General features: G+C 44.7%; 1 protein-coding gene across 1 annotated transcript in view; it reads right to left on the bottom strand.

The window, feature by feature from the left end:
* Window positions 1-20,817, bottom strand: part of LOC143295913 (general transcription and DNA repair factor IIH helicase subunit XPD-like) — a 112,465-nt gene that overhangs the window by 61,071 nt on the left and 30,577 nt on the right. Inside the window, exons 12-15 of the mRNA XM_076607599.1 lie at window positions 20,073-20,096; window positions 10,823-10,991; window positions 6,699-6,817; window positions 2,664-2,803 (exon numbers count right to left, since the gene is read on the bottom strand). Of these exons, the coding sequence (XP_076463714.1) occupies window positions 2,664-2,803; window positions 6,699-6,817; window positions 10,823-10,991; window positions 20,073-20,096 (452 nt within the window). The remainder of the gene's footprint in view (window positions 1-2,663; window positions 2,804-6,698; window positions 6,818-10,822; window positions 10,992-20,072; window positions 20,097-20,817) is intronic.

A 20,817-nucleotide genomic window follows, 5' to 3' on the forward strand; every position in this document is an offset into this window, starting at 1 on the left:
CTGCTGACTGTGATGGTGTTGCTTTACAAAGTGGTACTGATAAAGATCTAGAGGTATCAGTTTGCTAATTGTAATGGTGTTGCTTTACAAAGTGGTACTGATAAAGATCTAGAGGTATCAGTTTGCTAATTGTAATGGTGTTGCTTTACAAAGTGGTACTGATAAAGATCTAGAGATATCTGTTTGCTAATTGTAATGGTGTTGCTTTACAAAGTGGTACTGATAAAGATCTAGAGGTATCAGTTTGCTAATTGTAATGGTGTTGCTTTACAAAGTGGTACTGATAAAGATCTAGAGGTATCAGTTTGCTAATTGTAATGGTGTTGCTTTACAAAGTGGTACTGATAAAGATCTAGAGATATCTGTTTGCTAATTGTAATGGTGTTGCTTTACAAAGTGGTACTGATAAAGATCTATAGGTATCAGTTTGCTAATTGTAATGGTGTTACTTTAGAAAGTGGTACTGATAAAGATCTAGAGGTATCAGTTTGCTAACTGTGAATGGTGTTGCTTTACAAAGTGGTACAGGTATAGCCCCAGAGGTATCAGTTTGCTAACTATGATGGTGTTGCTTTACAAAGTGGTACATGCATAGATCCAAAGGTATCAAATTTCTAATTGTGATGGTGTTGCTTTACAAAGTGGTACAGGTATAGATCCAGAGGTATCAGTTTGCTAATTGTGATGGTGTTGCTTTACAAAGTGGTACAGGTATAGATCCAGAGGTATTGGTTTGCTAATTGTGATGGTGTTGCTTTACAAAGTGGTACAGGTATAGATCCAGAGGTATCGGTTTGCTAACTATGATGGTGTTGCTTTACAAAGTGGTGCAGGTATAGATCCAGAGGTATCAGTTTGCTGTGAATGGTGTTGCTTTACAAAGTGGTACGGGTATAGATCCAGAGGTATCAGTTTGCTAACTGTGAATGGTGTTGCTTTACAAAGTGGTACGGGTATAGATCCAGAGGTATCAGTTTGCTAATTGTAATGGTGTTGCTTTACAAAGTGGTACAGGTATAGCTCCAAAGGTATCAGTTTGCTAACTGTGAATGGTGTTGCTTTACAAAGTGGTACAGGTATAGATCTGGAGGTATCAGTTTGCTAACTGTGAACGGTGTCGCTTTACAAAGTGGTACAGGTATAGATCTGGAGGTATCAGTTTGCTAACTGTGAACGGTGTCGCTTTACAAAGTGGTACAGGTATAGATCTGGAGGTATCAGTTTGCTAACTGTGAACGGTGTCGCTTTACAAAGTGGTACAGGTATAGATCTGGAGGTATCAGTTTGCTAACTGTGAATGGTGTTGCTTTACAAAGTGGTACAGGTATAGATCCAGAGGTATCAGTTTGCTAACTGTGAATGGTGTTGCTTTACAAAGTGGTACAGGTATAGATCTGGAGGTATCAGTTTGCTAACTGTGAATGGTGTTGCTTTACAAAGTGGTACGGGTATAGATCCAGAGGTATCAGTTTGCTAACTGTGAATGGTGTTGCTTTACAAAGTGGTACGGGTATAGATCCAGAGGTATCAGTTTGCTAACTGTGAATGGTGTTGCTTTACAAAGTGGTACAGGTATAGATCCAGAGGTATCAGTTTGCTAACTGTGAATGGTGTTGCTTTACAAAGTGGTACAGGTATAGCTCCAAAGGTATCAGTTTGCTAATTGTGAATGGTGTTGCTTTACAAAGTGGTACAGGTATAGATCTGGAGGTATCAGTTTGCTAACTGTGAACGGTGTCGCTTTACAAAGTGGTACAGGTATAGATCTGGAGGTATCAGTTTGCTAACTGTGAACGGTGTCGCTTTACAAAGTGGTACAGGTATAGATCTGGAGGTATCAGTTTGCTAACTGTGAATGGTGTTGCTTTACAAAGTGGTACAGGTATAGATCTGGAGGTATCAGTTTGCTAACTGTGAATGGTGTTGCTTTACAAAGTGGTACGGGTATAGATCCAGAGGTATCAGTTTGCTAACTGTGAATGGTGTTGCTTTACAAAGTGGTACGGGTATAGATCCAGAGGTATCAGTTTGCTAACTGTGATGGTGTTGCTTTACAAAGTGGTACAGGTATAGATCCGGAGGTATCAGTTTGCTAACTGTGAATGGTGTTGCTTTACAAAGTGGTACAGGTATAGATCCAGAGGTATCAGTTTGCTAACTGTGATGGTGTTGCTTTACAAAGTTGTACGGGTATAGATCCAGAGGTATCAGTTTGCTAATTGTGATGGTGTTGCTTTATAAAGTGGTACGGGTATAGATCCAGAGGTATCAGTTTGCTAACTGTGATGGTGTTGCTTTACAAAGTGGTACAGGTATAGATCCGGAGGTATCAGTTTGCTAACTGTGATGGTGTTGCTTTACAAAGTGGTACAGGTATAGATCTGGAGGTATCAGTTTGCTAATTGTGATGGTGTTGCTTTACAAAGTGGTACGGGTATAGATCTGGAGGTATCAGTTTGCTGTGAATGGTGTTGCTTTACAAAGTGGTACAGGTATAGATCCGGAGGTATCAGTTTGCTAACTGTGATGGTGTTGCTTTACAAAGTGGTACAGGTATAGATCCAAAGGTATCAGTTTGCTAACTGTGATGGTGTTGCTTTACAAAGTGGTACGGGTATAGATCCAGAGGTACGGGGACAGAGACAGGTGAGGTGAGGACTGACCCCAGAAGTGACCACCAGGGTCTGGAAGCGGCTGAAGATGGGTTTGACGGCAATGGAGGCATCCAGGCAGCTCAGGTGGAGCACGGGGTTGGAGATGGTGGGGGTGCGGTCGTCGAAGGGCTCCATGATCAGCATGAAGCCTGTCACCACATCACACACCATGGTCATTGTCACCACATCACACACCATGGTCATTGTCACCACATCACACACCATGGTCATTGTCACATGTCACACACCATGGTCATTGTCTGTCACACATCATGATCATTGTCACATGTCACACACCATGGTCATTGTCTGTCACACGTCATGATCATTGTCACATGTCACACACCATGGTCATTGTCTGTCACACGTCATGATCACTGTCACATGTCACACACCATGGTCATTGTCTGTCACACGTCATGATCACTGTCACATGTCACACACCATGGTCATTGTCTGTCACACGTCATGATCATTGTCACATGTCACACACCATGGTCATTGTCTGTCACACGTCATGATCACTGTCACATGTCACACACCATGGTCATTGTCTGTCACACGTCATGATCACTGTCACATGTCACACACCATGGTCATTGTCACCACATCACACACCATGGTCATTGTCACCACATCACACACCATGGTCATTGTCTGTCACACGTCATGATCATTGTCACATGTCACACACCATGGTCATTGTCTGTCACACGTCATGATCATTGTCACATGTCACACACCATGATCATTGTCTGTCACACGTCATGATCATTGTCACATGTCACACACCATGGTCATTGTCTGTCACACATCATGATCACTGTCACATGTCGCACATCACACACCATGGTCATTGTCTGTCACACGTCATGATCACCGTCACATGTCGCACATCACACACCATGGTCATTGTCTGTCACACGTCATGATCACTGTCACACATCACACACCATGGTCAATATCTGTCACACATCATGATCATTGTCACATGTCACACACCATGGTCATTGTCTGTCACACGTCATGATCACTGTCACATGTCACACACCATGGTCATTGTCTGTCACACGTCATGATCACCGTCACATGTCGCACATCACACACCATGGTCAATATCTGTCACACATCATGATCATTGTCACATGTCACACACCATGGTCATTGTCACACGTCATGATCACTGTCACATGTCGCACATCACACACCATGGTCAATATCTGTCACACGTCATGATCATTGTCACATGTCACACATCACACACCATGGTCAATATCTGTCACACGTCATGATCATTGTCACATGTCAAACACCATGGTCATTGTCTGTCACACGTCATGATCATTGTCACATGTCACACACCATGGTCAATATCTGTCACACGTCATCATCATTGTCACATGTCGCACATCACACACCATGGTCATTGTCTGTCACACGTCATGATCATTGTCACATGTCACACATCACACACCGTGATCATTGTCAGACATCACACACCATGATCACACATCACACAAAATGATCATTGTCACACATCACACACCATGATCACACATCACACACCATGATCACACATCATACACCATGATCACACACCATGATCACACATCACACACCATGATCATTGTCACATATCACACACCATGATCATTGTCACACATCGCACACCATGATCACACATCACACACCGTGATCGCACATCACACACCATGGTCATTGTCACACATCACACACCATGATCATTGTCTGTCACATGTCATGATCATTGTCACATGTCACACATCACACACCGTGATCATTGTCAGACATCACACACCATGATCACACATCACACAAAATGATCATTGTCACACATCACACACCATGATCACACAACACACACCATGATCAGACATCACACACCATGATCATTGTAATCACACACCATGATCACACATCACACACCGTGATCACTGTCACACATCACACACCATGATCACACATCACACACCGTGATCACACATCACACACCGTGATCACTGTCACACACCATGATCATTGTCACACATCGCACACCGTGATCACACATCACACACCATGATCACACATCACACACCATGATCACACATCACACCATGATCGCTGTCTGTCAAATGTCATGATCATTGTCACATGTTGCACATCACACACCATGATCATTGTCAAGCATCACACACCATGATCACTGTCACACATCACACATCATGATCATTGTCACTCATCACACACCAGGATCACTGCCACACATCACACACCATGATCACTGTCAAGCATCACACACCATGATCATTGTCACACATCATGATCATTGTTACTCATCACACATCATGGTCATTGTCACTCATCACACATCATGATCATTGTCATTCATCACACATCATGATCATTGTTACTCATCACACACCATGATCATTGTCACTCATCACACATCATGATCATTGTCACACACTATGATCATTGTCACACATCATGATCATTGTCACTCATCACACACCGTGATCCTTGTCACTCATCACACACCGTGATCCTTGTCACTCATCATACACCATGATCACTGTCACTCATCACACACCATGATCATTGTCACTCACACCAGGATCACTGTCACTCATCACACACCATGATCATTGTCACACATCGTACACCATGATCATTGTCACTCACACCAGGATCACTGTCACTCATCACACACTATGATCATTGTCACACATCACACACAATGATCACTGTCACACACACCATGACCATTGTCACATATCACACACCATGATCACTGTCAAGCATCACAAACTATGATAATTGTCACTCATCACACACTATCATCATTGTCACTCACACATTATGATCATTTTCACTCATCACACACCATGATCACTGTCACACATCACACACCATGATCATTGTCACTCATAACACACCATGATCACTGTCAAGCATCACACACTATGATCATTGTCACTCACACATTATGATCATTGTCACTCATCACACACCATGATCACTGTCACACATCACACACCATGACCATTGTCACTCATCACACATCATGATCATTGTCACACACTGTGATCATTGTCACACATCATGATCATTGTCACTCATCACACACCATGATCATCGTCACTCATCACACACGAGGATCATTGTCACTCATAACACACCATGATCATTGTCACACATCACACACCATGATGACTGTCAAGCATCACACACCAGGATCATTGTCACTCATAACACACCATGATCATTGTCACACATCACACACTATGATCATTGTCACACATCATGATCATTGTCACTCATCACACACCATGATGACTGTCAAGCATTACACACCAGGATCATTGTCACTCATAACACACCATGATCATTGTCACACATCACACACTATGATCATTGTCACACATCATGATCATTGTCACTCATCACACACCATGATGACTGTCAAGCATCACACACCAGGATCATTGTCAGACAGGCTGCTCATCATTCGTTTCCTGTGTCATTCAATCCGGTTTCAGTGATGCACACATACACACTTATACAAACATGGAACATTTTAGTGTATCAACGTTTTATTTATTCACCCCACCATGTAGGCAGCCATACTCCATTTTCGGGGGTGTGCATGCTGGGTATGTTCTTGTTTCCATAACCCACCAAACGCTGAGATAGGTTACAGGATCTTTAACATGCATATTTGATCTTCTGCATGAACATACACACAAAGGAGGTTCAGGCACTAGCAAGTCTGCTCATATGTTGACCTGGAAGATTGGAAAAATCTCCATCCTTTACAGAGATTTGAACCCGTTGCCGTCAGACTGAAAGTCTAATGATTTAACCACTCAGCTATTGTGCCATCACTGCTGCTATCATGACAATCACCACAACACAGACATCACTGCTGCTATCATGACAATCACCACAACACAGACATCACTGCTGCTATCATGACAATCACCACAACACAGACATCACTGCTGCTATCATGACAATCACCACAACACTGACATCACTGACCCTTGGTGTAAGTGCTGACCAGTGTAGCAAAGCCGGACACCAGGGACAGAGCGGAGTAGTCCTTCAAGTCCGTCAGCTCCAGCGTCCGCATCAGGGACTGCAGCCTCTCCGCACAGAACCTGTCACAGTCAGAATGGCTCTGACACTGTACACACTGTACACATTGTACGTTCTGTACACATTGTAGATATTGTACACAATATACGTTCTGTACGTTCTGTACACATTGTATGTTCTGTACACACTGTACACATTGTACGTTCTGTACAGACTGTACAAATTGTACACATTTTACGTTCTGTACACACTGTACACATTGTACGTTCTGTACACACTGTACACATTGTACGTTCTGTACACACTGTACACATTGTACACATTGTACGTTCTGTACACATTGTACACAATGTACGTTCTGTACACACTATACATGCTGTACACACCCTCCCCTTGTCACAAACCACTACACACAGAACCTGTAACAGTCAGTAGCCACCGTGACGAACACACAGTGCACACTGTACACGCTGTATGCACTGTACACACCTCTCCCCTCAATACACCACTCTACACACAACCTGTCACAGTCAGTAGTCGCTGTGGCTCTCAATGTACACACTGTACACACCCCTCCCCTCAATACACCACTCTACACACAACCTGTCACAGTCAGTAGTCGCTGTGGCTCTCAATGTACACACTGTACACACCCCTCCCCTCAATACACCACTCTACACACAACCTGTTACAGTCAGTAGTTGCTGTGGCTCTCACACTGTACACACTGTACACACCCCTCCCCTCAATACACCACTCTACACACAATCTGTCACAGTCAGTAGTTGCTGTGGCTCTCACACTGTACACACTGTACACACCCTCCCCTCAATAACACACCACTCTACACACAACCTGTCACAGTCAGTAGTTGCTGTGGCTCTCACACTGTACACACTGTACACACCCCTCCCCTCAATAACACACCACTACACACAACCTGTCACAGTCAGTAGTTGCTGTGGCTCTCACACTGTACACACTGTACACACCCCTCCCCTCAATAACACACCACTCTACACACAACCTGTTACAGTCAGTAGTCGTTGTGGCTCTCACACTGTACACACTGTACACACCCTTCCCTCAATAACACACCACTACACACAACCTGTCACAGTCAGTAGTTGCTGTGGCTCTCACACTGTACACACTGTACACACCCCTCCCCTCAATAACACACCACTCTACACACAACCTGTCACAGTCAGTAGTCGCTGTGGCTCTCACACTGTACACACTGTACACACCCTCCCCTCAATACACCACTCTACACACAACCTGTCACAGTCAGTAGTCGCTGTGGCTCTCAATGTACACACTGTACACACCCTCCCCTCAATAACACACCACCACACACAGCACCTGTCTGAGTCAGTAGTCACCAGGGCTCTCACACTGTACACACTGTACACACTATGCACTGTACACATTGAACACACCCCTCCCCTTGTCACAAACCACTCCACACAGGACATGTCACAGTTAGCAGTCACCATGGTGGCTAACACACTGTACACACTGCACACACTGTACCTCGTCACACACTGCTACCTCATTGTGAACTAAACACTGTACCTTGTCACACACTGCTACATCATTGTGAACTAAACAATGTACCTCTTCACACACTGCTACATCATTGTGAACTAAACACTGTACCTCGTCACACACTGCTACCTCATTGTGAACTAAACACTGTACCTCTTCACACACTGCTACATCATTGTGAACTAAACACTGTACCTCTTCACACACTGCTACATCATTGTGAACTAAACACTGTACCTCTTCACACACTGCTACATCATTGTGAACTAAACACTGTACCTCGTCACACACTGCTACATCATTGTGAACTAAACACTGTACCTCGTCACACACTGCTACATCATTGTGAACTAAAAACTCACACTGCCATCATTGTCCCCATCCCTCCTCTTGTCGAGAGGGGAGGGGAGGGGAGGGGAGGGGAGGGGATCTGGACGGAGGGGAGGGGGAGGCGGATCGAATCTCTATTCTTTAAGAGACCAAATCCGCTGACAATGGAACGTCCATCCACAGATGGTGACATCACTGTAGAGAATGGAGCCATCTGCAGATGGTGACATCACTGTAGAGAATGGAGCCATCCACAGATGGTGACATCACTGTAGAGAATGGAGCCATCTGCAGATGGTGACATCACTGTAGAGAATGGGGCCATCTGCAGATGGTGACATCACTGTAGAGAATGGGGCCATCTGCAGATGGTGACATCACTGTAGAGAATGGGGCCATCTGCAGATGGTGACATCACTGTAGAGAATGGAGCCATCCGCAGATGGTGACATCACTGTAGAGAATGGAGCCATCTGCAGATGGTGACATCACTGTAGAGAATGGGGCCATCTGCAGATGGTGACATCACTGTAGAGAATGGGGCCATCTGCAGATGGTGACATCACTGTAGAGAATGGGGCCATCTGCAGATGGTGACATCACTGTAGAGAATGGGGCCATCTGCAGATGGGGCGGTGACGGTGGAAAGTGGGGCAGGAGGGGAAGGAGGAGGAAGAGAAATTGGGGACAGAAGCTACAGGAAAGGAAGGACAACATGAAGGAAGAAAAAACAGGAAAAGACAAAGGAGACCAAAAAGATGATGACAAAAACAGTGCCTGAGGATAAAACAGTCATGACACAGACAGAGAGAACAGTTCTGACCAACTCCAGGCTGTTGCACCAATCAGAAAGAGACAGACAGACAGAGTTCCAGACTGTTGCACCAATCAGAAAGAAAGAGACAGACAGACAGAGTTCCAGACTGCTGCACCAATCAGAAAAAGACAGACAGACAGAGTTCCAGACTGCTGCACCGATCAGAAAGAAAGAGACAGACAGACAGAGTTCCAGACTGTTGCACCAATCAGTAAGAAAGAGACAGACAGACAGACAGAGTTCCAGACTGTTGCACCAATCAGTAAGAAAGAGACAGACAGAGTTCCAGACTGTTGCACCAATCAGTAAGAAAGAGACAGACAGACAGACAGAGTTCCAGACTGTTGCACCAATCAGAAAGAGACAGACAGACAGAGTTCCAGACTGCTGCACCGATCAGTAAGAAAGAGACAGACAGACAGAGTTCCAGACTGTTGCACCAATCAGTAAGAAAGAGACAGACAGAGTTCCAGACTGCTGCACCAATCAGAAAGAGACAGACAGACAGAGTTCCAGACTGTTGCACCAATCAGTAAGAAAGAGACAGACAGACAGACAGAGTTCCAGACTGTTGCACCAATCAGTAAGAAAGAGACAGACAGAGTTCCAGACTGTTGCACCAATCAGTAAGAAAGAGACAGACAGACAGACAGAGTTCCAGACTGTTGCACCAATCAGAAAGAGACAGACAGACAGAGTTCCAGACTGCTGCACCGATCAGTAAGAAAGAGACAGACAGACAGAGTTCCAGACTGTTGCACCAATCAGAAAGAAAGAGACAGACAGAGTTCCAGACTGCTGCACCAATCAGAAAGAGACAGACAGACAGAGTTCCAGACTGTTGCACCAATCAGTAAGAAAGAGACAGACAGACAGACAGAGTTCCAGACTGTTGCACCAATCAGAAAGAGACAGACAGACAGAGTTCCAGACTGCTGCACCGATCAGTAAGAAAGAGACAGACAGACAGACAGAGTTCCAGACTGTTGCACCAATCAGTAAGAAAGAGACAGACAGACAGAGTTCCAGACTGCTGCACCAATCAGAAAGAAAGAGACAGACAGACAGAGTTCCAGACTGTTGCACCAATCAGAAAGAAAGAGACAGACAGACAGAGTTCCAGACTGTTGCACCAATCAGTAAGAAAGAGACAGACAGAGTTCCAGACTGTTGCACCAATCAGTAAGAAAGAGACAGACAGAGTTCCAGACTGTTGCACCAATCAGTAAGAAAGAGACAGACAGAGTTCCAGACTGTTGCACCAATCAGAAAGAAAGAGACACAGAGACAAACAGACAGACGGCAGACAGACAACAGAAACCAAGAGAGACAGAAAGAGAACAGAGCGACAAAGCCTGCAGCAACAGACCGGAGTGGTTTGCGCTCAATGCAGACTTTCTGGGCGCAGTCGCGGAGGAAGGAGGGGGGGGTCTCGGACACAACGTGCTGGATGCGGAGGCGTGTCTTGATGTACTCCACAAAGCGCTTCATGAACGCCAGGAAGTGGGTCGCCTTGCGGATGTTGCCCGGCACCGCCTCTGGTACACAGACACACACACACAGGGCAGTGACACACGTGTTACAGACACAGCCACTCGCACGGCGGTGTAACACCCGTTATACACACACACACACAGCCTCACAGGGGGCAGTGACACACGCATTCAATACATATACACAGCCACACACAGGGCAGTGACACATTATATATACACAGCCACTACACACAGGGTCATCATATATGCATCATATATACACACAGAGCCACACACACAGGGAGTGACACATATTATATACACACAGAGCCACACACACAGGGAGTGACACGTATTATATACACACAGAGCCACACACACACAGGGAGTGACACATATTATATACACACAGAGCCACACACACAGGGCAGTGACACGTATTATATACACACAGAACCACACACACAGGGAGTGACACGTATTATATACACACAGAACCACACACACAGGGAGTGACACGTATTATATACACACAGAGCTACACACACACAGGGAGTGACACATATTATATACACACAGAACCACACACACACACAGGGAGTGACACGTATTATATACACACAGAACCACACACACAGGGAGTGACACATATTATATACACACAGAGCTACACACACAGGGCAGTGACACGTATTATATACACACAGAGCTACACACACACAGGGAGTGACACATATTATATACACACAGAGCTACACACACACACAGGGCAGTGACACATATTATATACACACAGAGCTACACACACACAGGGAGTGACACATATTATATACACACAGAACCACACACACACAGGGAGTGACACATATTATATACACACACAGCCACACACACAGGGAGTGACACGTATTAATACACACAGAGCCACACACACAGGGAGTGACACATATTATATACACACACAGCCACACACACACAGGGAGTGACACATATTATATACACACACAGCCACACACACACAGGGAGTGACACATATTATATACACACAGAGCCACACACACAGGGAGTGACACGTATTAATACACACAGAGCCACACACACAGGGAGTGACACGTATTATATACACACAGAGCTACACACACAGGGAGTGACACGTATTAATACACACAGAGCCACACACACAGGGAGTGACACGTATTATATACACACAGCTACACACACAGGGAGTGACACGTATTATATACACACAGAGCCACACACACAGGGAGTGACACGTATTAATACACACAGAGCCACACACACAGGGAGTGACACGTATTATATACACACAGCTACACACACAGGGAGTGACACGTATTATATACACACAGCTACACACACACAGGGAGTGACACGTATTATATACACACAGAACCACACACACAGGGAGTGACACGTATTATATACACACACAGCTACACACACAGGGAGTGACACGTATTATATACACACAGAACCACACACACACAGGGAGTGACACGTATTATATACACACACAGCCACACACACAGGGAGTGACACATATTATATACACACAGAACCACACACACACAGGGAGTGACACGTATTATATACACACAGAGCTACACACACACAGGGAGTGACACATATTATATACACACAGAGCCACACACACACAGGCAGTGACACGTATTATATACACACAGAGCTATACACAGGGAGTGACACGTATTATATACACACAGCTACACACACAGGGAGTGACACATATTATATACACACAGAGCCACACACACAGGACAGTTACACGTATTATATACACACAGAGCCACACACACACACAGGGAGTGACACGTATTAATACACACACAGCCACACACACAGGGAGTGACACGTATTATATACACACAGAGTCACACACACAGGGCAGTGACACGTATTATATACACACAGCCACACACACACACAGGGAGTGACACGTATTATATACACACAGAGCCACACACACAGGGAGTGACACGTATTAATACACACAGAGCCACACACACAGGGCAGTTACACGTATTATATACACACAGAGCCACACACACACACAGGGAGTGACACGTATTATATACACACAGAGCCACACACACAGGGAGTGACACATATTATATACACACACAGCCACACACACACAGGGAGTGACACATATTATATACACACAGAGCCACACACACACAGGGAGTGACACGTATTATATACACACAGAACCACACACACACAGGGAGTGACACGTATTATATACACACAGAGCCACACACACACAGGGAGTGACACATATTATATACACACAGAGCCACACACACAGGGCAGTGACATGTATTATATACACACACAGCCACACACACATACAGGCAGTGACACGTATTATATACACACAGAGCTACACACACACACAGGGAGTGACACATATTATATACACACAGAGCCACACACACAGGGCAGTGACATGTATTATATACACACACAGCCACACACACATACAGGCAGTGACACGTATTATATACACACAGAGCTACACACACACAGGGAGTGACACGTATTATATACACACAGAGCTACACACACACAGGGAGTGACATGTATTATATACACACAGAGCTACACACACACAGGGAGTGACACATATTATATACACACACAGCCACACACACAGGGCAGTGACACGTATTATATACACACACAGCCACACACACAGGGCAGTGACACGTATTATATACACACAGAGCCACACACACACAGGGAGTGACACATATTATATACACACACAGCCACACACACAGGGAGTGACACGTATTATATACACACACAGCCACACACACAGGGCAGTGACACGTATTATATACACACACAGCCACACACACACAGGGAGTGACACGTATTATATACACACAGCTACACACACACAGGGAGTGACACGTATTATATACACACAGAACCACACACACAGGGAGTGACACGTATTATATACACACAGAGCCACACACACAGGGCAGTGACACGTATTATATACACACAGAACCACACACACAGGGAGTGACACGTATTATATACACACAGAGCCACACACACAGGGAGTTACACGTATTATATACACACAGAGCTACACACACACAGGGAGTGACACATATTATATACACACAGAACCACACACACACACAGGGAGTGACACGTATTATATACACACAGAACCACACACACAGGGAGTGACACATATTATATACACACAGAGCTACACACACAGGGCAGTGACACGTATTATATACACACAGAGCTACACACACACAGGGAGTGACACATATTATATACACACAGAGCTACACACACACACAGGGCAGTGACACGTATTATATACACACAGAGCTACACACACACAGGGAGTGACACGTATTATATACACACAGAACCACACACACACAGGGAGTGACACGTATTATATACACACAGCTACACACACAGGGAGTGACACGTATTATATACACACAGCTACACACACACAGGGAGTGACACGTATTATATACACACAGAACCACACACACAGGGAGTGACACGTATTATATACACACACAGCTACACACACAGGGAGTGACACGTATTATATACACACAGAACCACACACACACAGGGAGTGACACGTATTATATACACACACAGCCACACACACAGGGAGTGACACATATTATATACACACAGAACCACACACACACAGGGAGTGACACGTATTATATACACACAGAGCTACACACACACAGGGAGTGACACATATTATATACACACAGAGCCACACACACACAGGCAGTGACACGTATTATATACACACAGAGCTATACACAGGGAGTGACACGTATTATATACACACAGCTACACACACAGGGAGTGACACATATTATATACACACAGAGCCACACACACAGGACAGTGACACGTATTATATACACACAGAGCCACACACACACACAGGGAGTGACACGTATTAATACACACACAGCCACACACACAGGGAGTGACACGTATTATATACACACAGAGTCACACACACAGGGCAGTGACACGTATTATATACACACAGCCACACACACACACAGGGAGTGACACGTATTATATACACACAGAGCCACACACACAGGGAGTGACACGTATTAATACACACAGAGCCACACACACAGGGCAGTGACACGTATTATATACACACAGAGCCACACACACACACAGGGAGTGACACGTATTATATACACACAGAACCACACACACAGGGCAGTGACACGTATTATATACACACAGAGCCACACACACACACAGGGAGTGACACGTATTATATACACACAGAGCCACACACACAGGGAGTGACACATATTATATACACACACAGCCACACACACACAGGGAGTGACACATATTATATACACACAGAGCCACACACACACAGGGAGTGACACATATTATATACACACAGAGCCACACACACAGGGCAGTGACATGTATTATATACACACACAGCCACACACACATACAGGCAGTGACACGTATTATATACACACAGAGCTACACACACACAGGGAGTGACACGTATTATATACACACAGAGCTACACACACACAGGGAGTGACACGTATTATATACACACAGAGCTACACACACACAGGGAGTGACACATATTATATACACACACAGCCACACACACAGGGCAGTGACACGTATTATATACACACACAGCCACACACACAGGGCAGTGACACGTATTATATACACACAGAGCCACACACACACAGGGAGTGACACATATTATATACACACACAGCCACACACACAGGGAGTGACACGTATTATATACACACACAGCCACACACACAGGGCAGTGACACGTATTATATACACACACAGCCACACACACACAGGGAGTGACACATATTATATACACACAGCTACACACACACAGGGAGTGACACGTATTATATACACACAGAACCACACACACAGGGAGTGACACGTATTATATACACACAGAGCCACACACACAGGGAGTGACACGTATTATATACACACACAGCTACACACACAGGGAGTGACACGTATTATATACACACAGAACCACACACACACAGGGAGTGACACGTATTATATACACACACAGCCACACACACAGGGAGTGACACATATTATATACACACAGAACCACACACACACAGGGAGTGACATGTATTATATACACACAGAACCACACACACACACAGGGCAGTGACACATATTATATACACACAGAGCTACACACACACAGGGAGTGACACGTATTATATACACACAGAGCTACACACACACAGGGAGTGACACATATTATATACACACAGAGCCACACACACACAGGCAGTGACACGTATTATATACACACAGAGCTATACACAGGGAGTGACACATATTATATACACACAGCTACACACACAGGGAGTGACACATATTATATACACACAGAGCCACACACACAGGACAGTGACACGTATTATATACACACAGAGCCACACACACACACAGGGAGTGACACGTATTAATACACACACAGCCACACACACAGGGAGTGACACATATTATATACACACAGAGCCACACACACAGGGCAGTGACACGTATTATATACACACAGAGCCACACACACACAGGGAGCGACACATATTATATACACACAGAGCCACACACACAGGCAGTGACACGTATTATATACACACAGAGCCACACACACAGGGAGTGACACATATTATATACACACAGAGCCACACACACAGGGCAGTGACATGTATTATATACACACACAGCCACACACACATACAGGCAGTGACACGTATTATATACACACAGAGCTACACACACACACAGGGAGTGACACATATTATATACACACAGAGCCACACACACAGGGCAGTGACATGTATTATATACACACACAGCCACACACACATACAGGCAGTGACACGTATTATATACACACAGAGCTACACACACACAGGGAGTGACACGTATTATATACACACAGAGCTACACACACACAGGGAGTGACATGTATTATATACACACAGAGCTACACACACACAGGGAGTGACACATATTATATACACACACAGCCACACACACAGGGCAGTGACACGTATTATATACACACACAGCCACACACACAGGGCAGTGACACGTATTATATACACACAGAGCCACACACACACAGGGAGTGACACATATTATATACACACACAGCCACACACACAGGGAGTGACACGTATTATATACACACACAGCCACACACACACAGGGAGTGACACGTATTATATACACACACAGCCACACACACAGGGCAGTGACACGTATTATATACACACACAGCCACACACACACAGGGAGTGACACGTATTATATACACACAGAGCCACACACACACACAGGGCAGTGACACGTATTATATACACACACAGCCACACACACACAGGGAGTGACACATATTATATACACACAGAGCCACACACACAGGGCAGTGACATGTATTATATACACACACAGCCACACACACATACAGGCAGTGACACGTATTATATACACACAGAGCTACACACACACAGGGAGTGACACGTATTATATACACACAGAGCTACACACACACAGGGAGTGACACGTATTATATACACACAGAGCTACACACACACAGGGAGTGACACATATTATATACACACACAGCCACACACACAGGGCAGTGACACGTATTATATACACACACAGCCACACACACAGGGCAGTGACACGTATTATATACACACAGAGCCACACACACACAGGGAGTGACACATATTATATACACACACAGCCACACACACAGGGAGTGACACGTATTATATACACACACAGCCACACACACAGGGCAGTGACACGTATTATATACACACACAGCCACACACACACAGGGAGTGACACATATTATATACACACAGCTACACACACACAGGGAGTGACACGTATTATATACACACAGAACCACACACACAGGGAGTGACACGTATTATATACACACAGAGCCACACACACAGGGAGTGACACGTATTATATACACACACAGCTACACACACAGGGAGTGACACGTATTATATACACACAGAACCACACACACACAGGGAGTGACACGTATTATATACACACACAGCCACACACACAGGGAGTGACACATATTATATACACACAGAACCACACACACACAGGGAGTGACATGTATTATATACACACAGAACCACACACACACACAGGGCAGTGACACATATTATATACACACAGAGCTACACACACACAGGGAGTGACACGTATTATATACACACAGAGCTACACACACACAGGGAGTGACACATATTATATACACACAGAGCCACACACACACAGGCAGTGACACGTATTATATACACACAGAGCTATACACAGGGAGTGACACATATTATATACACACAGCTACACACACAGGGAGTGACACATATTATATACACACAGAGCCACACACACAGGACAGTGACACGTATTATATACACACAGAGCCACACACACACACAGGGAGTGACACGTATTAATACACACACAGCCACACACACAGGGAGTGACACATATTATATACACACAGAGCCACACACACAGGGCAGTGACACGTATTATATACACACAGAGCCACACACACACAGGGAGCGACACATATTATATACACACAGAGCCACACACACAGGCAGTGACACGTATTATATACACACAGAGCCACACACACAGGGAGTGACACATATTATATACACACAGAGCCACACACACAGGGCAGTGACATGTATTATATACACACACAGCCACACACACATACAGGCAGTGACACGTATTATATACACACAGAGCTACACACACACACAGGGAGTGACACATATTATATACACACAGAGCCACACACACAGGGCAGTGACATGTATTATATACACACACAGCCACACACACATACAGGCAGTGACACGTATTATATACACACAGAGCTACACACACACAGGGAGTGACACGTATTATATACACACAGAGCTACACACACACAGGGAGTGACATGTATTATATACACACAGAGCTACACACACACAGGGAGTGACACATATTATATACACACACAGCCACACACACAGGGCAGTGACACGTATTATATACACACACAGCCACACACACAGGGCAGTGACACGTATTATATACACACAGAGCCACACACACACAGGGAGTGACACATATTATATACACACACAGCCACACACACAGGGAGTGACACGTATTATATACACACACAGCCACACACACACAGGGAGTGACACGTATTATATACACACACAGCCACACACACAGGGCAGTGACACGTATTATATACACACACAGCCACACACACACAGGGAGTGACACGTATTATATACACACAGAGCCACACACACACACAGGGCAGTGACACGTATTATATACACACACAGCCACACACACAGGGAGTGACACACACACATTATATACACTCACACAGGGAGTGACACACACACATTATATACACTCACACAGGGAGTGACAGACACACATTATATACACTCACACAGGGAAGTGACACACGCATTATATACACTCACACAGGGAGTGACACACACATGATATACACTCACACAGGGAAGTGACACACGCATTATACACACTCACACAGGGAAGTGACACACGCATTATACACACAAACAGCCACACACAGGGAATGGCAACACATAATCATTACATGCACACATATGGCAACAAACACATATACGCACACAGAGGACAACACACACACACATACAACCCCCCCCACCCCCCGCACCCCTCCCCCTCTCCCGCCCCCACCACACACACACACATTATACATGGAGAGTGAACAGACAGCATGAATCACAACCACCACCACCACCATCTTCATCATCATCAATATTTATCGTTATTGTCATTGCCACTTGTCATGTATGTACATTTGTTTCTTATATATTTTGTTATTGTTATCATGATTGTGTCGATAGAGACAGATGGCCTGAACACAGCACATGGTCAGTGCTGTGTGACTGTCCTTACCTTGTAGGATCTCGTCAGGCAGTACTGAAACACACACACACACACACACACACACACACACACACACACACACACCACATTAATAAAATCAGCCTCATCATTTATAGTCATGTGTTCATGGATAAACATTGGACTGTAGTCTACATTGACCTGTTTTGTAACATGTTCACTTTCAGTCTGTCCATTTCAACATCAACTGGTCCTTACAAAACATCTGTCCTTATACTGACGTCTCACTGTCCACACTCTTTGTCCATTTCAACATCAATTGGTCCTTACAAGACATCTGTCCTTATACTGACTTCACACTGTCTACACTCTTTGTCCATTTCAACATCAACTGGTACTTACAATACAAAACATCTGTCCTTATACTGACGTCTCACTGTCCACACTCTTTGTCCATTTCAACATCAACTAGTACTTACAAGACATCTGTCCTTATACTGACTTCTCACTGTCCACACTCTTTGTTCATTTCAACATCAACTGGTACTTACAAGACATCTGTCCTTAAACTGACTTCTCACTGTCCACACTCTTTGTTCATTTCAAGATCAACTGGTCCTTACAAGACATCTGTCCTTATACTAACATGAACAGATAGATGTGACAGGGCACACTTGATGTTCTCAGCTGTTTTCAGCACCATGACAAATGCAGTCTTCATTCCCTGAGTTCGTTCAGTGACACAGCTTGTCTGGACAGTTCCCTCTTTGGCTTTGGAAACATACATGTTACTCTA

This window comes from Babylonia areolata, chromosome 21 (genome assembly GCF_041734735.1).
Source record: "Babylonia areolata isolate BAREFJ2019XMU chromosome 21, ASM4173473v1, whole genome shotgun sequence".
In the NCBI taxonomy this organism is placed as follows: domain Eukaryota; kingdom Metazoa; phylum Mollusca; class Gastropoda; order Neogastropoda; family Buccinidae; genus Babylonia; species Babylonia areolata.